The sequence below is a fragment of the Rattus norvegicus genome, chromosome 1 (genome assembly GCF_021556685.1).
Source record: "Rattus norvegicus strain SHRSP/BbbUtx chromosome 1, alternate assembly SHRSP_T2T, whole genome shotgun sequence".
Taxonomy (NCBI): domain Eukaryota; kingdom Metazoa; phylum Chordata; class Mammalia; order Rodentia; family Muridae; genus Rattus; species Rattus norvegicus.
Window position 1 is genome coordinate 146,168,932 of NC_141534.1, and position 24,144 is coordinate 146,193,075.

Sequence of the window (24,144 nt, forward strand, 5' to 3'; positions counted from 1 at the left end):
AAATAAAAATCTTAAAAAAAAAAAAGAACTCTCGAATTAGCCGCAAGTCCAGTTACACAGCCCCTCTGGGCTTTTCAGTGTTTGAAACCTCTCATAAATGTGGACCCAGGTAGAGAGGGTTGAGGAGAGACATACGATATGAAGTAGCGAGGCCCACTGAGGTTTACAGACTCTAGAAGATGGCAGTCCTCCACCCTCCCAACACCTTCTCTAATGTGTAGGATCCACAGTACCAGAACAGATACCTGTGAAACACTGCTGTGCACTCAAGGCAGGCCTCTCCAGGAAGAAGCTAGCCAGCCACTGCCAGGCTGCTGCAGAGCTCCTTAGCAGGAATGGTTTAGACAGATTGTAAGGGAACCTCTCAACCCAGAGCCTCGACACAGTCCCTGTGCCTTCCTCCCAGCCTGTGCCTAGTCATTCCTGAGCCCACAGACTCTGAAGCAGACACACTCACAGATGCATGAGTCAATTTTATCTAGAAATTTATTAGACATAATTAATGTTACAGTAAAAATAGGCATTTACTCATATTTGTCTTGTTTTAGCCACTTTAATTTCTTTCATCTCCCCTCCCCCTAAGGTTTTCTCAAAGCACATTATCATTTTACAAATACAGTGCCAAGGTCCTGAGTCCACTTTGCAAGAATCTTCTTCACATTCACGGAAAGCAGTTACTTAGTGCAGAGTTCTCATTTCCACTTAACTGTACACGGCTTTATCGGTGCTGAGACACTGGCCCACCTGCTGGCCAGTGTCTCCCACTTCACACACCTAAACCAAGCTCAAGACAGGAAGGCTGAGCCGTGAAGAGCATCCCCACACCCTCTCCACTGGCCCGATAGCTCTTTCCCGCCCCTCCCAGTTGTCCTGAGAAAAATCAGATTTGTCACAGAAAACTGACATTCCTACATTCATAGGCAGAAGAATTTTAATTCTCTTATTTTGATGAAAAATACTGTGGAATTGCCCAAACTGTTATGTAGCTTTAAATAAAACCAGCCTGGGTGAGTCTACATTGTTTTGCACTTTATAGACTAGAACGGAGACGGTGGATGGACGTTCCAGGCCAGCAGGGGGAGGGGCATGTTAAGGGACTAAGGGCTTTGAGCCTGGAAATGCTGCTGAGGGTCATGAGATCACAGGAATCATCTTGGGAAGAATCAGAATGAACCTGTGTGCTAGTGGCTTTGTTTTGTATTGTCAACTCCCTTATCTGTAATGGGCAGTGGTGACCTCCCACCTACTTTCACCTCTGGTCCCTCCCGCTGCTTTCTTGCTTACTCACAGCATTACCTGTGGACACCGCTTCCGGCACAAAGGTACTGATGTTTTTCTGAGTCTACTTCTGAACATGGTCAGGACACAACTACAGCAATGACCAGGGCCAACAGGTTACCAGGCTCTGAGCGCAGCTCCCCTCCATCCCACTACTGACATCTGTGGGGCTGGGGGATAACAACCACAGATGGGAGAAAAGGGAAGCCTTAACCAGAGCCAGGAGTGCTGTGCCGGGCCCTGATGTGCTTGTGTGAAATCAAAGACCCATGCGACACGATCTGTAATTCTAGTTTCCTTGGGTCTTCGATGACTTCGTTCCTTTCTATCTTTATTTGTTCAGCATATACTGAGCTCTTACTATGTACAGAAAAGATGCTCAGCAATGTTCACTGAAGGGGAAATGTGCAGAAGTTACTGCCGTGTTTACAAAAACGTCATCAGTCTTCAGGCTCCGTTGTGGGTCCTACCTCTGCTCACATCACCGGTTGGTAAGATGCTCACATGATTAAAAAAAATTAAGTACAGTAGACATCATGACAAAAGCAAATGTTTGCTCCACTGAACGTCAGTCTTAAATTTTCCAAACACCCTAGCGGGCCTTCAGTTTCAACTGAGGATACACCACAGTGATGAGGCCAGCCACAGAGGACACGAGACCTCCAAATCCTACCACACCAAGGTTGGACTTGTAGATCCCGAGCTGGTTCAAAGGGATCAGGATGTCACAGAAGTTCTTCACGGTGTCCAGGAATAAGGGCGGATTTCGCTTTAGAGACTGGAAGAGGAGGAGGAGGAAGGACTGGAGCCATTCACTTTCTTCATTAGCGACGCTGTACTTAGGAGGGTCCCCGGAGGACTTCTCTCTCTTTGCTCTGTCACGTGCAACTTGTCCCATATGCAGCAAGACCTCATACAGATCCCGGACCAGGCTTAGCAAGAGGAAATAGTAGTAGTGGCGGGCCGCCCGCATTTGCCACTTCTCTCGGTTGATTCCAGATGTCAGACCCACACTCTTCGCCCAGAGGACAGTGTCACAGATGTAATAAACCACGCGGTTCAGGTTGGCTAATGTTAGGCATAGGCGGGGCACAAGGTCAGTGGCTTGGATGCTCTGCTCAGTGGCCTGGATGGCATGGAGCACGTTGCCTAGTCTGAACCCTGTAAAAAGAACCACAGATTCAAGATTTACTTAATGGGTGGCAGAAGTCCTGTGACAAGTTAAGGACTAAGAACACAGCAGCTGATGTCAGTTGAGGCTCAATCTTACCGGAGGAAAGGAATCCCTACAGTGGTCCTGCAAAGCCCAAAAGACAGTGACCGTGACAACCTATCATTCCGTTCCAAAGAGTGCCTTAGCATTCATTTCCAGTATATTCCAGGCAAGGCTAATCATGGATGTGTAGTAACTTCTATACTTCAGAAGAAAAAGAGCAGTTAACATGACCTCCAGGTTCAACACTCTTTACATTTGATTTCCTATTTATGGTGGTTTAAGTAAGAATGACGCCCCCCACCCCCAAATACACCCCCAAATAGGCCATTAGTCACCAGGGAGTAGAACTCTTTGATAGGATTAGAAGGACTAAGAGGTGTGGCCTTGCTGGAAGAAGTGTGTCACTAGGGAGTGGGGTGGTGAGGTTTCAAAAGCCCAAGCCCAGGTCCAGTTGTCCACTCCCCATACCCCCCCCATTCTTCTTTTTCCCCCACCCTCCCATCCAGCAGCACACCTGCCTGCCACCGTGTTCCCTGCTGCCATGCTCCCAGCCATGATGATTATAACAGACTAAGTCCCCAAAACTGTGACAAGCCTCCAGTGAAATGCTTTCCTATACAAGAGTTGGCTTGATCATGTTTCTTCACAGCAATTAAACAGTGACCCAGGCGTCATCAAAACGGTGCTGTCTGACTATCACCTAGCCCACCTATGGAAGAGGGATGAAGAGAAATGGCAGAATTGAGTGGCTATGGTGATCGATAGTCACGTGGTGCTCCTAAAAGAACTAATCAGTCACTGTAATGTGTCCTTATGTAAGCATACTATTAGTCACTTAGTGGTCATCCATGCATAGGTGTTTCCTGGACACCCAGAGATGGGTCATTTGGCTTAGTAACCACCCAGAAGCAGCTATTCTCCAAACACAGTCCCAGAAGAGTACTTGACATTATTTTGCCATGAACTAATCCAGAGCAGTATATGAAATGGCTGTTTCAAAACTGGAGTTTCTGGTTCTCTTGCACCACTTGGCGGGATGACAAGGGGTTAAGTACTTTCTGCACTTTCAATACGAGTGAAACTCTAAAGGAGACCTCGGCAATGACATTCTAGAGAATTTATGACAGAATTTCAAATCTTGGCCTTCAAAGCCATCCAGAAATCTTACCCACCCTTTCTAACCCTTTTGCTGACTAAGTCTCTCTCTACCAAACTAGTTTTCCGGTTTGACACTGATCCTCCATGAGATGTTATAAAGTCAACTTTGCTTCTAACAGTCCTGAGCCTCTGCTGGGAGAAACCTCCCTTTCAGAATATTTGTTTCTCTAGCCACAACTTAGATCCTACCTCCTCTAAAATATTTTTTCCTTTGCCCCAGCCATCATATTTGGCACTGAATTTATAACATGTGATTTTATCTGTCCCATAAAGTTGAGGAATGCACCTTTATGAAGGAGGTATTCAACACAACCCATCAATATGGGCTGACCTACACCTCATCCCGATGTGTCGTTAATCTACTGTGGAAACATGTTTTCATCAAACAATGGAGTCAAGCAGGAACCACTCTGAGAAGCATGGGGTTTCCTAGGATAGTGAGGATGAAAGTGTATTCCTCGGCGAAAACCCCTGCCTTCACTCTTTGCCTTTCACATGAAGCTTCTGACAAACTGTCTAGGAAAATGTACTCATTTAGATCCTCCAATAATCCTCAAGAGATGAGGAGGAAAAGGCACGTGTTTGAGGATAAGACTATCCTGTTCCATAGAACTTAAGGGCTGATGCTAGACCAAAGCTCATGTTAGGCATTGTCAGTACATTCTGAGAACCAATGTGAACTGGCATACTGTGTGCCCCACGGGCTATGACTATGTGATAGGAACTGGCATACTGTGTGCCCCACGGGCTATGACTATGTGATGTGAGCTAGCATACTGTGTGCCCCACGGGCTATGACTATGTGATGGGAACTGGCATACTGTGTGCCCCACGGGCTATGACTATGTGATGTGAACTGGCATACTGTGTGCCCCACGGGCTATGACTATGTGATGGGAACTGGCATACTGTGTGCCCCACAGGCTATGATTATGCAGGAGAATATGGTACAGCATCAAATTCAAACAGAGGGAGACATCTATGAATGGTCTACAGCAAACCATTCAACCTTCTTGGGGTCTCCAGGCAGGGCTGCTGTCAGCTTCATTGAAGACGTGGGTGAGTGAAAGCATGTTGTAAACTCCAGGGTCTGAGGACTGTCCCTCGAGAGATGGGTACTTACATTTACGGCCAGTGCTCACACTAGTCTCCAGATTCTTGAGCTTCGTTACCACCGCCTCTTTGCCAGCCTTAGACTCTAACAAATATCTAAGCAACATGCATGCGTGTTGAGTGGCTCTGAAATGGAAAAAAGAAACGAGGAAAGTGGTTTACAAACCAAATAAAGTTTGATTCATGAAGGGAAGGAGAAACATATTGAAAAGCAAGGAGAAGCGTCGTGCTGAGGGAACTTCTGGGAAGGTTTCTCATGCTTGAAGTGCTTGCAAAAGTAGCATTCTGCAATAGTCCTTGCACAGGAGGGCCAAAGGGTGAGCATGCGGTGGAAATGGGACACAAAGGTTAAGGAAGAGGACGCCACAGTTAGGCAGGGTGCAGCTCCCCCAAAGCCCTCTGCTGGCACAGAAAAAATGGATGAGAAGATGCACGGAGATGCCTCTCAGCCCTATATAAGTCCACATTTGCTATGAGCCCCAACATAGAATGCCTTTCAGATTTCCTAAACGAACGAAAGCCTGCCACATTAAACTGACTAACTACTTATGAGACAGGAAGCAAACTCAAAAGCCACGTGAAGAGCCCAGCCTCAACGTTTAGTTCTGAAAACTTAAGGACAAATACACACCGGTGCAGTAACACATCCAGCAAAATGGTTGTTATCATGCCAGCTACAATAACAAGGACATGGTGATAAATATAATAAAATAAATTAGAATCGCAGACACCCAAATGCATCTGCGGCCTACTTAGTAAAAGTAGGTGCTGGGCCGGGCGCAGTGGTGGAGACATACACCTTTGTCCCCAGCACTCAGGAAACAGAGGAAGGCAGATCTCTGTTGAGGTCAAGGCCAGCCTGGTCTAAATAGAGAATTCTGGGTCAGCCAAGGTTATCTAGTGAGACCCTGTTCAAACAAACAAAAATCAGTAGGTGTTGGTCCTTACTGTCTTAGAACTGCAAACTGCACTGGCATCCCGGCACGGTTTAAATATTCTTCTCAGTAAAATGGTGGCAGAGCTGGTGGCTCATGTCTACAACTCCAGCACTCAGAAGACTGGGAGAATTATGGTGCAGTCTGGGCTACACAGTAAGACTTTCTCAAAATACATGAATAAATCCTCCCCAAAGTGGTTCATTTTCCACCATGATAAGTGAGTTTTGTAATAAAGTAAAAAAAGAGGGAGGAGACAGAATTCACACTCTGGCCAGAGGCTCAAACGGCTCGTGTCATACATCTTCCTCTCTCAGGTTTGGTCCAATAGTGGGTCTGAATACAGGGCATTATTTTAGGAATGATAGTTTGTTCATGGTTATACAGATTTTTTAAAGGGTTGGGAAATAAAATTTTGCTGAATACGTATATCCTAAATTAAACACAGTGTATTTAGGGTACATTCTGGGCACACTGAAATTTTTTAATGAACCATGGGTATTATTCAACCATCCTGAGAATCTATCGAGTTAGACAGAAAGGCAGCATGCCTATGTTAAGAGGCGAGCACTGGACTCAACAGTGTGCACTTGCATCTTTTGGCTTTGTCACATTAGTTCTTCCTAGCCTCCTGGTTTAGTTTTCCTATCTGTGAAACTAGAATATTAAAGTATCCCCTCCACAGGGCTGCAGTGGAGGCTCTGTACAGCTGGTCTCCTCAAGTCTCACCATTAAGACTTTTCTTACTTGTATGTTTAGTTTATATTAGCAGTTGAACACTTAAACATCTGGAAGAGAAGAGTTGTTAAATAAAACTCCTATGCGCCCCCTCTTCCTTTTCTTTTAAATGATCATCGAGCACCATTCAAATTTCTCTTTAAAAAATGAAGTAGGATTGGTTTTAAACACGCACGCACTGGTGACTTCAAAAGTACACCATGTACTTTGGAGGTATTGTTCGAACACTTTGTCCATTGTCCATTTTACGTGTCACAAAGCAGCTATTTAACAGTTGACATCTCCAAGGCACAGACTGGACCAAAATGAAGATAAAGAAGATAAAGAAGATAAATCTGTCTTTCCGGGAGTAAGACTTCACCGGTGCTCCAAACTACAGGTGTTCCGTTTCCTTAGGTACAAAAAAAGAAAAAGAAAAAGAAAAGGGAAAAGGGAAAAGGGAAAAGGGAAAAGGGAAAAGGGAAAAGGGAAAAGGGAAAAGGGAAAAGGGAAAAGGGAAAAGAAGGGAAAGAAAGAAAGAAAGACAGACAGACAGACAGACACTAAAGTTTCTCTGTAAAAGAATGTCTGGAAAAGACATTGAGCAGCGAGAGCTCAGTTTCCCTCTCCCGGGGAAAGTTAGGAGATACGAACTCCTGGGCGGCTGTCACAGCCAGAAACACCGAGGTGGCTGGCACGCACAGCCCCTCTGGATTTACAGGAAGGAGGGGCTCGGGTCTCAATTCCTCAGTGGAAGCTGGCCGTGTCCTCGTGCCTCGATTTACCAGGCTGTTACTTCTTTCTCCGAGAAGAAATACTGGGTCCTGAAGGGATGGGGTGGAGCCGACCGCACCTGACTCACCTGAAAAGTCGGTCCCGACCTTGGCTTTGGTTGGCGACTCGGATGAAGGCGTCCATGGCTCCCACCCACAGCCACGCGTTGCGCCCGCTCCCTCGTGGGTCTTCTGGGACCTCGCTGGTCCCGGGGGACAGCCGGGATCAGATTAGTCGCCGGGTGGGTGGGACCGCCTATCTCCGCCCACACGGGGGTGGGTGGGCACACCTTCGAAAGCGCGGCTTTTTAGAGTTCCGGTTGGGACCGGAAGTGATAGTTACTAAGGCGACGCCAAGCCACAAGACGGTGTGAGCAAAGCTGAGTTTCACAAGGTCGGCTCTCGTGGCCTTCTCCAGTCTCGGTTTCCAGGTAGAGGCACTGAGTGGGTCACTCCCCTGCCTCAGGCGTCCAGGTGTCCCCAGGTACCCACGAACCCCATCAGGAATGCTAAATGGTCTTCTCAGGCGGAGAACCCCAAAGTTTTCTTTGGAGACTTTGGGCCTCATCCTTTCCCAGTGTCAGGCCTTATGATGCCGCCAACAGAACTAAGTCAGTTCCTGGAGTGTGTTTCTAGCAGGAGAGTGGGAATAAAGTGGGAAGTTTTTCTATTAGGATTTTTGAAAACCAAATGATTCCTGAGGGAATCCTAAAAGCTCCACATGAACAAAGTACAGGCAAAGGAGATCATTGCACTGCTGATCGTGGGTTCTGCGGAACTTGAAGCTGGAGCCCCACTTATTTAGTAATTTTCTTCTTTTCACCGTTGCTCCCCCTTTTCTCCCTCATTACCCCTCCCCTGTCTTTCTGTTTGCTTCTCTCATCTTCCATCATTTACCCCCATCCCTTAAAATGTTATTCCAGCAATGACCCTAATGGCTGCAGTTGGAGTATCCTGCTGAAACACAGCCTCAGTCCCGTCGCCCTACTTTCTTAGGGATCCCCCAGAGGTGCTTTTCTAAGGATGGAGTAACATGTGAGTTCCCAGTCTTTTCTGAAAGCCTGTCGGCCAGGACCCCTCAGTGAGGTCTCTTTAGCCAGCTGAGCTATGCTCACTGATCCCTGCAGGGACCCAGGCTACATCAACTGTACAATGATACACAGTACACTGCCCTCCCTCGTCTGGCACCGTTTCCTAACGCTCTAACGTATTACTGGGGATATCAAGGCTCCATATTGTGGGTTAGAAAAAGAACAGACAGAGATTGAAGCTAGAGGGCAATTTTACTGAGCGTTTGAAAAAAAAAAAAAACAATAGGGCAGACAACGTGTAAATCTCAGTAGCTTCCAGGTACAGAGATGAAGAAGAGGAGAAGAGAAAGCCATGCTTTTTACAATGGAGGTGGCCAAGCAGCAGCATGGTGAAAAGGGTGGGACCGGAGCTTCAGAGAGCAAGTGAAAAGGCCCAGAGCCCCTGACAGAAGCTCTGCAAGGGGCTCCTTAAACGTAAGTGTATAAGCTTGCTTTGTGTGGCCGTGAAATGAGGTCTTCCACTTTTTTAGAAAAATTTATTTATTATATATAAGTACACTGTAGCTGTTCAGACACACCAGAAGAGGGCATCAGATCTCATATCAAATGGTTGTGAGCCACCATGTGGGTGCTGGGATTTGAACTCAGGACCTCTGGAAGAGTAGTCAGTGCTCTTAACCACTGAGCCATCTCTCCAGCCCTCCACTTTTTATTCCCTGCATCAGACCTGCCCCTAACACTTGCAGGCCTGCAGTAAAAGTACACACCAGACCTACTTGAAAGTTATCATCATCATCATCATCATCATCATCATCATCATCATCATCATCATCATCATCTATTTGAAATTTGTACAACAAGTAACAAACTGTGAAATATGTTCTGTTTCCTGGGTTGACACGCACTCTCACAGTAACAGAAAGCCAGGCTGACTTTTAGATTCTAAGGCTCCTTGTAACATCTGCAAACACAGCTGGGTTATATAGTAGTATAGAGAGAAATGACACCCAGACCTTCCCCGCTTCTCTTCTGATTTCTTGCTCCCCCCTACATTGAAGAAAGCGGGAATGGGGGTCGTGGATACTCCAAGCTACATTCAGAATCTGTCCTGTATCTCTGCAGAGAGCTGTGCTGCAGGCAGCTTTAGGTCTACCTGCGCTCATGTTAGCATCTGCTTCCCCCCCTCTAGGAGAAACTGGGAAAAGCTTGTGCAGATCCTGGTATCATTTGGGCATAGACTTGACTAGAAGAGGGAAGTAAGGTTTTAGTTAAGGATATGCTTTGGGCTTCATGATTGTGTAATTCTTCTTTCCAGAAGAAAGAGCCACCAAGACAATGGGAAGTCCTGCTTGGCTCACCTTGTAGAAACCACAGTAAATAGAGGAACACAGTTGATTGTGTGATGATAGAGATGAGCACAGGTGCTTTTCTTTCTACTGAAGTGCAAGAGTTACATCACTTGTTTTCAATGTATCCCTGCATTTTAAACAATAGCATAGAAATGTAATCATATTGTGTGGGTTTTTCTTTTGATTTCTCCCACCATAATGTACTTGAGCTTCATTCATGTTGTAAATATCAGTAGTTGGTAATTTATTTTTTATTTTTTTATTTTTTTAGAATTATTTACTATGTATACAGCATTCTGCTGGCCTGTATATCTGCAGGCCAGAAGAGGGCACCAAATCTCATTACAGATGATTGTAAGCAATTATGTCATTGCTGGGAATTGAACTCAGGACCGCTGGAAGAGCAGTCAGTGCTCTTAACCACTGAGCCATCTCTCCAGCCCAAGTACTTGGGGTAATTTTTATAGTTATCCATTGACCCACTGAAGTGCACTCTGATTTGGGGCAATGACAAATAAGATGGCTGTATGTGAGTACAGATTTTCACATGAAACTTAAGGGCTGTTTGTTTGAATCCATAGGAATGTAATTGCTGAACCATACTGAGGGTTTCACTTTGTAAGAAACTACCAACCATGCTCCATCCTGGCTGCGTTATTTTATTTTCCTACTGGGAGTGTACTGGGAGTGTGAGAGTTTATCTGCTTACCTAGTGGTCAAACATCTAATCATTTCCCCTTTGGTGCTCCTAGAAATAAGCAGTCATTGTGCATAAGCTTTGCAAGTATTTTTATTTCTGCTCCTAGAATTGGAATGACTAGACTGTTATCCTACGTGTAGGTGTAATTTTGTTTCTTTGGTTGATTGATTTGGTTTGGCTTTCTGAGGCACGGTTTCTTTCTCTGTGTAGCCTGGAACTCTTTCTGCAGACTAGCCTGGCCTTGAGATCTGCCTCCCAAGAGCTGGGATTAAGGGTGTGCAACAGCACTGCTCAGCTTGTGTTTAACTTTTTAAGAAGCTGCCAAATTCATTTAAAAATGGTTTATTCTTTGACAATTTCATATATATATATATATGTATACACACACACACACACACAATATACCCTAGTCACACTCATCCCTTTCATCCCTTCTTGTCCTCCACCTACCTTCACATCACCTCTTCTCTCTAGTGGGTTGGTCTGGTGCTGCTATGTATTCAAATGCTAAATACCGTATCCTGAGACCTGGTTGCCCAAGACTAGTGAATTTTTACTATACCAACTTTTGTTGTGTAACCCTTGCCCCCCAAGTTATCCCTGATTGGTTACTAAAGATGGGCTGGGCAGAAGAGAGGGAGGCAGAGCAAAGGTTCCCAGATTTGGGATCTCAGGCAGGGACCACAAGGAGATTGAGGAAGAGTAGGGAAGGAAGTTACTATGGGGTAGGTGACTCCTGAGCCCTTGGCCATGAGGGCTGTCCTGATGGAGCGGACAGGAGTGGCCCAGGCAGAACATGGCAAGTGACATCTCAGGGATTATCACAGGGAAATAGACAAAATAGCATAGAGGGTTGATCTCTGCTCATCTCTAATGCTTTTACACTTATTATAAATCTAAAGGTTTCTATGTCTTTTATTTGGGAACTAAAATGATCTGAAGTGGGGTAGAAACCCCTAATAGATAATTACAGGCAACTAGGGAGTGTAGCAACCCCAAGAATAGTAGTAACCACAACACTCCTCCTCCCACCAGCACCCCTCCCCTTTCATGTCTTTTATTTGGTTTTGTTCTGCGACATATAACTAGGGCCACTGCTATAAGCATGGGTGTAAAGCGATTCCCACAAGTAACTTGCCAGCCTATGGCTACGTCTCTAAAGACAGTGGCTTCCTCTCTCTCATCAGTGACTTCACCACCACCCTGGGTGAGTCAGGTGGGGCCTCATGAGACCCTCCTCCATGACTTAAGGTCTAAGGACAGAGTCTTACAGGCTCCATGCAGGCAACTGTAGATGCTGTGAGTTCACAAGTGCCTCAGCCACGCCCTGCTCCTAAGGCATCCTTTCCAGGCACCCCTCCCACCTGCGGCAGCTGGCCTTGTATCTTTCAAAAAGTTCTGCACATTGGAGAGGGTATGAGGGTGTCCCATTTAACAATCACTGGTTCTCATCACTTTACCAGCCCCAAATTGTTGCAATAACCATAATTTACTACAAAGAGAAGCTTTTTTGAGCACGGTTGAGGACAGCACCAGCCTATGGGTGTAAATAAATATTTGGGAGGCATTTTGACTTACAGGGGTAGTGGTTATCTGCTAAGGTCCATGACCTCCCAGTCACGGGTCTTCAGCCAGGTCCACAGTACTCCATCCCATACAGTAGGCTTCAGATCGAATCAGAAACCAAAAATGGAGATTGCATCATAATCATGACATCATTGTACCATTAAGCAAAGCACCCGTTGACTAATTCATTGGGACAGTAGCTTTCAGGGTCCAAAACCAGGAGAGACCACTGCCAACTCCCAACTCCTTCACGCCGTCCTTCTGGAACCCTATACCCCTGAATGAATGCCTATAGCCCTGGCAGCTCCTGAATGAGGCTCCTTACTTGTTTGGTAGCTTTGCGAATACTCCAGAAGCAGACTCCCTCAGTATTTAAGTGTGGAGACTGGTTTCTTTCACTCAGAATAAGAAACAGATATTAGTTTATGTCACATGTGACCACAGTACCATCCCATCCTGTTAGCAAATGGTGCTTCCTTCTATGTATCCATTTTTCCATAGAAGAACATTCCATCTACTTCCCACATTCGGAGGTAGTAGACGGAGTTATAAACATTCGTGGGCAGGCTTTTGTGTGAATTTAGGTTTTTATACTTCTAGACTGTTGACATGTGTCTATGCAACTGTATAAGGCACCGTCAGATGGTTTTCCTGGGTTGTGTACTATTTTCCCTCAACAGCAGCCCTAACCCTAACCCCAACCCTGGCTGTCCACCTGGATGTTGAAGAACATGGTGGGGTTTGACCATGGCTGACAGCAAGCTGCTACAGGGGACAGTGCTGTTTACAAAGTGATGCTAGATTGTTTTGTTCTGTCCTGTTCTGTGTTCATGTAAATGTTTGTAAGCTTTGTTCTGAGATGACGTTAAGTTACATATAGGCAGTGTGGTCTTCTGAATTTTAACGCATCATTCCATGTGAGTGAGACTGATGCAACATTCCTTCCTGGGCTTATTTTCCCACTACCAAATCTAGAGCCTTCTAAATGCTCTACCCACTATTTGCAACATACGAGATTGTCTAGCCTGGCTAGTTAAAGGACTATATTATTCCTTGCTCTGGGTGAGCTCAGCTTACTGTTGTCACTATTGCCCTCGAGTGGTCCTTGTCCCAATACCAACAAACCTCATCTCTCATGTATCAGAAACATCACATATGTGCTTCTTTCCCCTACATATGTAGGGAAAGACCATAGTGGCAGCTGGATATTTATAGGACTTGCATAGACCACAGCCATGTTATAATATAAGACAATACTGAGTTCAGCATATTAAAATGCCTCCTAATTTCCTCAGTAAATAAATGATTTTTAAAACTATGGCAGTGGCTGATAAGATGGCTCAGTGGGTAAAGGCACCTTCCATCAAGCCATGACCAGAGTTAAGTTTCTAGGACTTACATGGTGGAAGGAGAGAACCAACTCCTGAAGGTTGTCCTCTGACCCCACACACGCACTACAGCACACACAAATACAAAAGTGCAATTAAAATGATGACATTTGAAATCCCTTTGTTGCATGTAGTTTTAAAAATCCACTCTAGCTCCAGCTAGGCTCTAGAATCAGTAGCTGCCTCTTTGCCTGATGCTAAAAAGAGCCCTCTGGCCCTGGTTCCCTCCTCTGGTTTCCCCAGCCTCCCAAACGCGTCCTTCCAGAGAATGCCTGGTGCTACTGCTCTTGTTCAACAGGCTGACCGCCCTGGCTGTACCGACTGCTCCTTGCTTTCACCTTCTCTCTTGCCCACCTAAATCTTCGCAATGGAAGACACCAGACAGCCTCAACATATAACAGCAGCCAGATCTGTATTGGTAGATCTCCAGCCCCAATAAGCCTGACAAAGAACACACAACTCAGTTATAATATTTATAAGCTGCGTGCCTAGACTGGGCAGATCTACCACTATACTACTGTGTTCCCCAGCTATGAGATCCCTTGAGAGTTGTGGCTTCCCCAGGCCACGCTCCATCTTCACCTCCTCTTCATCTTCCCCTCTCTGTGTCCCTCCATCTCATCCTCTCTTCTTCCTCCCTCCCCTCTCTCTCCTCTAAAACTTCTACTGCCCAATCACAGGCATGTCTGGAGACTCTTGTAGGAGATCAGGGCACAGGGCCTGTCACACCAGTGAGACTAATGAAGGAACAGATGTCCCACAAACATTGGACATGCAGAGCTGCATCTGATTGGGCCTGAGAGAAGAGAAACCTGGAGATTCAGTGGCTTAAACAGAGCCACCTGCAAAGGCAGACAGCCAGGGAAAGGTATCAGCTACTAGTGCATTCCAGTTGGAACAGAAGACAGTTACTTGTCCCATCAGAAGGTGAAGAAAGATAGCAAAATGCCAAATTCTCCATCACCAATCACATCTTCTCTAGTTAGCCTGGGAGGTGCCTGCCCTTCTGCCCCCCCCCCCATGAATACGAAGACCATATCCAAGGATGGTGGTAGCAATTATGATATGTAAGGAAGTCCAGCCTGAGGTAGAAGGTCCCCATAGGATTCTGTGCTAGAGAAGGCTAGCTTCTTGTTTACCTTTTTCTCAAAGTCTCTCTGCTCACTTTGCTTCTCAGCTTTGAGTTCCCAGAAGGTCTCGGTGCCAACCTCTGCGATGTCATCTTTTAAAGGAAGTCAGGCTCAGAAGCCAAGGTTGTCTGTGTTTTCCAAGGGTCCACTGGAGATTCCATCTCCAACTGAGGCAGACTGGCCTAAGGATGATGAGAAGGATTTTGTCTTCAAGGACGTGGATCAAGAACTGGATTCCCTTCCTCAGCCTTACCGAATGATCAACAAGCTGATAAACCATCTGTTTGACCGCTCATGGGAAGTTATTGAAAACAGAGAATCTTTCAGGGAAAATGTGAAGAACTGGACTGTGCCTGCCATCTACCCTCCAACTGCAGAAATCCAGGTATGAACAAGAGTGCCTGTTTGTTTGTTTGTTTGTTTGTTTGTTTCACTTACATATTAATGAAAGTGCCTGATGAGAAGAAATCCCTCTCCATTGGAAATCCAGGTGCGTTTTTGAGAGACAGTAGGCATGCTGCGGGTGCCTATAGGAAATGGAGTGTATGGTTTATTATATATAAGCACACTGTAGCTGTCCTCAGACACGCCAGAAGAGGGCATCGGATCCCATTACAGATGGTTGTGAGCCACCATGTGATTGCTGGGAATTGAACTCAGGACCTTTGGAAGAGCAGTCGGGGCTCTTAACCGCTGAGCCATCTCTCCAGCCCCCACAAAGGCCCTTTATGTCATGTTACTGACACTGAAAAACCTCATTAATGTACCCCCCCCCATGTGTGGCAATGAGAACTGTTAGCAACTCAGCTTCAGCCGTTCTTTCCACAGGACACTGGGTGGGATAAACCACAGGATGTGCGGTTGTGCTAATGTTCGGAATATATGCCTCGTCTTACTTCTGTCTCTCTGACTGCTTTCCTTCAAAGTGAAGTGCTTAGGGCAAACATTCTCAGCAGGCGCACGTTGGCAATGATATGTCTAGGAGGATCCCTACTCCTCTCTGAAAAGCCAGCTCAGGTTGCTTGATGGCATTGACAGACAGAAATCATTTGTCTTTTTATGTGCATGTTTTCCCAGCTCGACAAAATGCCTGGCGGTATGGCTGTCTCACAAGACTATCTGTTTATTGGAGGACCCAAAGGATTCTCAATCTATAATCTGCACAATTACAAAAAAATGCTTGTTTTGGAGAAGTTTAAGGTTGATGTTATTTCCATCTGGGCCACAGATTTGGGGAATGACGTACTCATTGTTCCCGTGGATGAAATGGGTATTTGTTCTTCTTGGTTTTTAGATTAATTTATGGGAACCTATAGACTTGTATTCAGTTTAATCTCATTTGCAATTATAAGTGAAGTCATGCATGGCGGGTTCTCTCTGCTCATTTATTCCTAAGTATTATCTACATGCCAGCGAGGTGTGCCAGGCATCGTCTAACGTCTCGCATATGCTAACCCATTTGGTTTACCTGCTCAAGGGAAGCACAGTTGATTATTGTCCTGTTTGGAAGAGGCATCTTGAGGCATAGAGGTTAAATAATTTCCTTGAGGGAAATAGCAATCAGAGGCACACGGACATTTCGAACCAGGCAGGATCACTCATACACCCTCCCATCCCCGGGCCCTGCGACCCAGCTGACGTCACTCCTGCCTGAGTGTGTTGAAGTACCTGCACACATGTTGGGAAAGTCAAAACCAAAGGAGGCTAAGGGGGAGAGGAGGAGGAGGGTACTGCTCTTTTCACTTAAGAGAGAAAGGGTGAAAGTCCAAGCCAGTACAGGGTGAAATAGAAAGAAGCTCGCACTGTAGCAGTGCAAGATATGGATTTCACTGAAGTGAGGCAGAAGATTCAAGGGCATTTCTGGTTCTGTTTTTGCACCTTCTCTCTAAGTATTCAAAACCAAAAGCTTTTAAGAGAGCTGGCAGGATGGCCTAGTGGGCAGAGTGGCTTGCTACCATGCTTTAGTTCCATGCCCAGGACTCACTTGGAGGAAGAAGGGAAGCGACTCCCGCAGATTGTCTTCTGACCACCACACATACATGTGGCATGAGTGTCCCCTCTAAAACAAGTCGTAATAAAAAAAATTAAATTTCCTTTGATGTAAAGAGGAATACACTAGATAGAGCAAATAGCAGCTCACATATGCGGCCAGCACTTGCAAGGCAGAAGCAAGAGGATCAGAAGTTCAAGGTCATCTTCACCTACATAGGGATTTTGAGGCCATTCTGGATTACATGAGAGCCTGTCTCAACTACCCTTTCTACCAACAAGACTGCATTTGTGGTGAGGAAGGAATGCGGGGCAGTGTAGGCAGCGATGACTGCCTTCTGTGATAGACACCTGCGTGGATGACCTCGATAACGTGACAGGGACGAAGGTGCTCAGGGCGTGTGAGCTGAGGAAGTTCATGTGAGCACCCACAGATCTAGGTACCTTGGGGATATCTATGTAGGACATGGTGGGACTTTGGACCAAAGAAAAAGCCATATTCGTTATGACCCATGATGTAAGTAGTTTCATGTCTGTGTTACCTTCTTCTGGTAAATTCGAATGTAGACTACATTGGTGTTCTTCATACAGTCAGTGGCATGGAATAACTATCCCATGAATCTTTTTTAAGATGGATTAGAATTTTACCCACAGTGAACCAAAGCTCTTTTTGTGAGCTGTCTGTATCATAGGTACAAAGGCAGGTTATGAGTAACTGGGAGGCTCCTAAAGAAATGTAAGAAGTCATAGCAGGTGACAATCACATCCTGAATTCAACAGAATTAACTGCTTGAGGAGCCTAGTGGGTTAAGGCACATGGAAAGCTAAGGGAGGACCCTTTCTCTCAAAGGAGCTCATGAACCCAACACATCCACAGCAAACAGTTGTGCCCGTGTGAAGAAGTGTAGAAGACAGGCAGAGTAAGGGGCTGAGAGCACAGGACAGACTGCTGTGGCTGCTGTGCTTATAGGAGACTTCCAGGAAAGCAACAGTAGCTGAGAGGAGGGGTCTGGGAAGAGGAACAGACTGAATGTTTCAAAGTAGGGTGGAGGAAGGCTGGGAGACCAAGAGTAGCATAGGCCATGAGGGACCGCGAAGCACGAAGCACGGGCAGGACAGGAAGTTTAAGTCAGATGCTGTGCTCAGCCCTTTCTGGTTCTCTGGTCTCACAGTCTCTTATTTTTCTGTTTCAGGTATTGTTAGATTGTTTTACTTGTGTAAAGACAGCCTTTATCTCATCAAAGCCATCAATGAAACGGTGAGTTCCTGTCCTTCCCCATTAGCTGGAGAACATGAAGCAGGTAATGCCGAGTGTGCTCCTCATAAAAGACTCCTGTCCAGGATGAAGCCTCAGGAAATCAAAACTTTACTAAAAACAAGCAGGGCTGGGACGGCTCAGCGGGTAAAGGTGCTTGCTGCAATGATGACCTGCGTCTATTTCCTCCGTGGTGGAGGACAGAGCAGAATGCCCAAGATTGTCCTGTTATCTTCACACTTACACTGTCTCACACACATGTGCACACACTTTTAAAAGTACTCCAGTGGGGGTTGGGGATTTAGCTCAGTGGTAGAGCGCTTGCCTAGGAAGTGCAAGGCCCTGGGTTCAGTCCCTAGCTCCGAAAAAAAAAAAAAAAAAAAAAAAAAAAAGAAAAAGGAAGAAAAAGTACTCCAGTGAAGCTCTATCTTACAACCATATAGATTTGTGCCTGGGAAATGGCAGCTGCTATGGCAACTGAGCAGCCAGTCAGTGCTTGCAAGGCTCTGTGAAGCTCTTGGAGATTCAGTGAGACTAAATGAAAATTTTGTCTGACTTGTATGATGATGGGATGTCAGCAGGTCCCAGAGAGCCTTAGAAGTGGGCCATAAAAATGCCCAAGGCACAGCAGGAGTTGAAGAATGTAAATGCAGGGACTGGAAAGATGGCTTAGCCAGTGAGAGTGCCGGCTGCTCTTTCTGTACCCACATCAGCAGCTCATAGCTGCCTGTGAGTTCAGCTCCAGGCATCTGACTCCTCCTCCTGGTCTCCTCGGCACTCACACCACACGGCATATACTCTTAAAGATACGCACATTATTTAGTTATGGAATGGAAGATAACAGGAATTGGATTTTTTAGTGTGTGTGGGCGTCACTGCATGCATGTGGAAGTCAGAGGATAACTTTCAAGAGTTGGTATCTCCCCCAGAGGATTCAAGAAAGGACTGTACTTCTCAGTATTTTTTGAATTAATGGGTTCCCAAAACTATAGTAATTGCAGGTTTTCAACTGCAGTTTGTGCTCACTGATTTGACTAGACTAGCTGGGGAAGCAAGCTCAGGGTCTTCCTTCTTCCACCTCCCCAGCACTAGGATTACAGGCAGACACATGCTGCTACACTCAGCTTATCACCACCACCATCATCATCCTCACCATCATCCTCACCCTCACCACCACCATTATCATCATCATTAAATTTATGCTCTCACAATTTATCCAAACTGAGATCTGCAGTTCGCCAACTAAACTGTCTTTCCAGACCCTCAGATTTGGGGGTGGAGTTTGTTGTTTGTTTTTGATTTTTGAGATGTGTTTGGCCCTCACTGGCTCATGTGTGTGAATGCTTGGCCCATAGTGGCACAATTAGGAGGTGTGGCTTTATTGGAGTAGGTGTGGCCTTTTGTAGGAAGTGTGCCACTGTGGGGGTAAGTTTTGAGGTCTCCTATGTTCAAGCTACATGCACAGTTTCCTTCTGCTGCCTATGGATCAAGATGTAGAACTCCTGACTACTCCAACACCACGTCTGTCTGCATGCCGCCATGCTTCCTGCTGTGATGATGATGGACTGAACCTCTGAAACTATAAGCCAGCCCCAGTTAAATGTTGTCCTTTATAAGAGTTGCCTTGGTCATAGTGTCTGTTCACAGCAATGGAAGCCTAACTGAGACCAGGGTCTCTCTTTGCTGCCTTGCCTGGCTTAGAACTCACTGTGTAAATCAGGCCAGCCTTGAACTTGAGAGATCCACCTGCTTCTAAAGGTGTGTGCCACTATGTCTGCTGGGCTTTATTTGATTGTAATCTGAACCAATTGTGACAGACATTAATATCCTCCAGACAGGGCTTAAGGAAACTGAAAGGTAGACTAGTTATTATCTACTGTATAGAATTAATAACTTGGACTTAACTAAATATTAGCAACATATTGGGTTTGGAAGGTAATAAATACAACTAAAATTGGGATGCCACAATGCAATAACATGACACAAGGGAACTTGTCACAAAGGAGCTGGGGTGGTATGGTGCGGCCTCGGTGGCACAGTGGCGGATTGTAGACTCACACGCTGTATAGTTACAGTGCGGCATAGTGCTGTCAGAATGCATCATGATCTTACAGATCTTACAGTGCAGTAGCAGTGACGTCACAGTGATGCAGCGTAAAGAAACATTTGATGGCACAATTGCAGATTGTCTAGTGCAACACTGTGACAGCACAGTCAAGCAGGGTGATGTCATTTTGAGGCAATATTTGTCACATTGGAGTTTATGATGTCAGCATTGCGGGGACACAATTGAACATTGTAATGGCACAATGCAGAATTATGATGTTGAAATGCAAACTTGTGATGGCACCATGGACCATACGATAGCACAGAGCAGTATTGATGTCATACAATGAAGCATTACGATGCCACAGTCTGGCATTCTGAAGACACAGTGTAGCAGTGTGAGGTCACAATGAAACATTCTGTGACACAGTAGAGCACTGTCTTGTCACAGTGCAGCATTGTGGTGGCACAGTGCAGTATTATGACAGTACAATGCTTTGTGACATCACAAGCAGCATTAGGATTTTAGAATGGAGGATTGTGATGTCACAGTGCAGCACTGTGACACTGCAGTTAAGCATCTCGATGTCACAATGGAGCTATGCTGAGCACAATGAGCGAGCTTTGCGCTGGCACAGTGGAGCATCGTGATGGCCACCTGGGGACTCATTATGCATGTGTTTTTGCGTTTTTGAAAATCTAGCAAGTTGACAGATACTAAGAAATATACATGAAAATTGTTTGCTCTTTAAACAAATTAGGGACTCACCAATATGACTAGTGTACCACCTTATTATGTTAGTGGTTCTTAAGCTCCTTCAAGGTGTAGCACACACATCCTGCAGCCTCTCTAGGCTGGCCCCCAATTGGAAAAGCTTTTATTCCAAGGCTCTGCCCAGCCTCTGCAATCATCCAGACAAGCACCAGTTTTCGCTGTCATGTAGAACTTACTTTGACCCTGCTGAATAATTTAGTATAGCATTGACTTTATGGTTTGCAAACCCGAACTGATGGCATTCCATGACCTTTGAGGAACTAAGTCTAAAGCAAGCTCCATTTCTTGTCCAATTGCTATACCAAGCTGGGGATAGGAACTGACCCGAGGCATCTCGCCATCACAGCTTCTGGAGAACCTGGTGTGAGCCACCGGAGCCCTGCCATGTGCTCTTCCCGTTAGCAGACAGCACTCACTCTGTTGGCGTCTCTTCTTTTCAGGATGACACCACCAAGCAAAGCACCTGTGTAAGGATGGAAGTCTCTCAGAGCGGGGACTATGCAGCTTTCCTCTTCCAAGGCAAGGTCACCCAAGCTGTGAGAGGTGTTAGATTTGTGTGTCTTCCAGACTTTGACTGTAGAAACAACTTTAGGTTTAGACACATGTGGCGCACACCTGTAACCCTAGCACTGGGAAGGCTCAGGCAGAAGGGAGGGGCCTGAGGATACAGTGAGACTGTCTCACAACCAAAACCCAACAAAAGACATACGTTCTACTTAAAGAATAGCAAGGGCTGGAGAGATGGCTCATGAGTTAAGAGCACTGACCGCCCTTCCCAGAGGACTAGGGTTTGATCCCAGCACCCACATGGCAGCTCACAACTATCTGTAACTGTAGTTCCAGGGGATCCAACAACCTCACCTGGGCACTGACTGCATGCAGGTAGTATACAGACATTCATAGAGGCAAACAACCGTACACAGAAAATAAGTAACACCTTTTTTTAAAAACCAGAGGGGAGCCAAAGCCTGCACAGAGATCCTCTGAGTTCTTCACTAACGCCTACATTTAACCAGATGGTGTACATGCCTGTGGAGACAAAACCAGGAATAATAACACTGCCCCTGCTGGCCCGATTTCCCATCAGTTCTTTTCCTTGCTGTTTTTTTTTTGCCTCTTTAGGCAAGGATACAGTATTGCACTGAGTCATGTGTCACTCTAGTGTACTCCTGTGACAATTTCTTGGTCATTAGTTTGCATTACCTTGACTTTTCTTTCTCTAGGAGGATCAAGCAGATAGTCTGTGGAGTGCCCTTCACTTCGGTTTGTCTGCCTTTTTTCTCATGGCTCTCCCAAGGCTGAGGATTTAGGGGGAAGCTCACACAGGACCAGGCACTGTCTCAAAAACTGTAGGGTCCCAGGTTGACTCACTTTTCCTGGTATTAGCTTAGATCACAAGTTCCTCCAGGCTGGCTCCAAAACCCTGTGCTTAAGCCTCCAGAGTGGTTGTCACTCTCGGTCTACACTACCATGCCTGGCTTGGTTTTTTCCTTGTAATCCTCTGTAAGGAGCAAGTCACTAGGTCTAAAAACAAGGGAGGTGATTTAGGCATCTCCCAGAGGCAGGAGAATCAGACTATTTAGATGTGTTAACACCACTGTTGTAGTTATTAGAGGTTTTGAGAAGATACATTCTCTTAGTATCTAGTTCTCCTTAAAGTTTCATGTGCCAATCTCCTCATCTGGCCAGCTGCAGTTACACTTGTGTCAACAGAGCAGACTTTATTCCAGTGTTTGGTGGTTTGATTTTCAGCTTTTACACATTTAGACAAAGACATACATCAGACAAGCCTGGATCTATACGTCTTCCCCCAAAGGACCCCTAAACACTAAATGTTTGCAGAAGATAGAGATTTTATAGTGCTCTTTTTAAATCAAAGGAAATGTTAGGGGCTGGAGAGATGTTTCAGCAGTTAAAAGCACTGGCTATTCTTCCAGAGGATTCGATTGTGATTCCCAGCATCAATATGGCAGCTAACAACCACATGTCACTCTAGTTCCAAGGGATCTAACATGTCCTCTGACCCCTGCAGGCACCAAGCACATACATAGATGTAGGCAAAACACTCAGGTATTCATGTTCTCGGGCTGCCATAACAAAGAACCACAAAGTAGGTAGCTTCAAATGATGGCATTTACTCCCTTGTGGTTGTGGAACAAGATGTGTGAAATTAAAACATCCAGATGATTACATGTTTAATGGAACGTCGACGCAGGATCCCATTCCATGGGAGAGCAACCTTTCCCAACTGGGTCAGAATTCAGAACAGGAGCTCAGCCTGATCTTGTGATGAGAGAAGGTTCTCTAGCCTCCCGTAGATCTTCATCTCAAATGCTGGTCCGAAGACTTCTTTGGGATCTGTCCCCTCTCCAACTCTCCCTTTGCCCCAAGCCTCTCTTGCTATGCTTACATGTGCCAGCTTCCTCCCCTAATGGCAATGTCAACTCTAGGGCAGAATGTCAGTAGAACTGATTATTGGCAACATAGAGAACATGGGACTTGGCAAAGATGACAGTTTGGTTAAGAATTCAGTTGTGCCAGTGTTGTAGGAGAAACCCCTGACTGCACTAGATAGCAGTGGCTTGTAGACTCAATGCTCCATGCAGACATTGCTTGGTTAGTGAGGGCTTACAATATTCATGGCTTCTGTTTACCCAAGCACTGAGTGCAGAGGGTCTGCATGTCCAGGCAGCACTTCTGAGGAGACAGTCACCAGCTGAAACTTGCCATGTTACTCCATTGCCCAACACTTGTTTGTTTGGTTTCCCAATGCAGGAGCTGGAGATGTCTGGCTGGAAGTGTATAAGTTGCCCAAGGAAATTTGGCTAAAAGAAGTGGAGCACCCCCAATTGACTCTAAATCAAAAGAAAAAGCCCAAACAGCTGCAACTGGTAGGAAACATCTTTTTTAATCAATGTTTTTCTCTCTACACTTAGCTCAAATCTAGCCTAAATTCTCTGTGGAGCTAGCAAGGCCACTGGAGGGTTGACAAACAGCAACAGGAACAATAGACAGTCTCCAAATGGATTTCCCTCAGATAAGTATTAGAAAGCAGAGATGTCTCGAGTGATTCAGTGTCTCTCTTGACTTGGACTTCCGTCCCTGAGACAGCACCCAGACATTTCTTCTGGGAGGGGAGTCTTTTATCCTGAGTCCTGCCTCATAATACCTTTCCCTACCCTGATTGGAAGCAGCCCTTGAATGTTTCTGTTCCTGTTATGTTTACCAGAGTGTGTGTGGCCTTTGTTTTTCTTAGTAGATAGCAACTTAACTATTTCACTTGGCTTGAGATCTACTTTCTTAGTAAAGATTAAAACTTATTCTACTCAAGAATATAATATGCATACATTAGTTTTCTTTTTAAAAACCAACTAATATTAATTGAGCACCCCATTTAAAACATTGTGTTAAGCTGGGTGGTGGTGGCACACACTCAGGGGGCAGAGGCAGGTGGATCTCAGTGACTTTGAGGCCAATCTGCAAACTAAACTGTAGGACAGCCCCAGATACACAGAGAAACCTTGCCTCAAGAAAACAAATAAAATCAAGAATAACAAAACAAAACATATTGTGTTTAGTGTATTGGAATAGAGAAGTAACTCAGTGGTGGAACATGAGCCTAGCCTGAGCTAGCACACACACTAGCCTAGCCTGAGCTAGCACACACACTAGCCTAGCCTGAGCTAGCACACACACTAGCCTAGCCTGAGCTAGCACACACACTA

At 45.6% G+C, this 24,144-nt stretch overlaps 2 protein-coding genes across 11 annotated transcripts in view; one reads left to right on the forward strand and one right to left on the reverse strand.

Moving 5' to 3' along the window:
* Positions 1-468: 468 nt before the first annotated feature.
* On the reverse strand, positions 469-7,454 carry Pex11a (peroxisomal biogenesis factor 11 alpha). Of its 2 annotated transcripts, NM_053487.2 has the most exon segments (3): positions 469-2,439; positions 4,776-4,891; positions 7,280-7,441. In NM_053487.2, coding segments are annotated over 3 exon segments (741 nt in total). In that variant the 5' UTR covers positions 7,336-7,441; the 3' UTR covers positions 469-1,870.
* The window catches only part of Wdr93 (WD repeat domain 93), a 47,064-nt gene continuing 29,593 nt past the window's right edge, over positions 6,674-24,144 (forward strand). For 3 of the 9 annotated variants that reach the window (XM_087582084.1, XM_087582117.1, XM_087582108.1), the window contains exons 1-6: positions 7,525-7,621; positions 14,402-14,739; positions 15,432-15,624; positions 17,537-17,601; positions 20,860-20,938; positions 23,195-23,310. In XM_087582084.1, the coding sequence (XP_087438210.1) occupies positions 14,440-14,739; positions 15,432-15,624; positions 17,537-17,601; positions 20,860-20,938; positions 23,195-23,310 (753 nt within the window). In that variant the 5' untranslated portion in view covers positions 7,525-7,621; positions 14,402-14,439. 9 annotated transcript variants of the gene reach the window in all.

Excerpts from the sequence above, each read along its gene's own strand:
- Pex11a (XM_087595342.1), bottom strand. The coding sequence starts at position 2,251 with ATGCGGGCGGCCCGCCACTACTACTATTTCCTCTTGCTAAGCCTGGTC.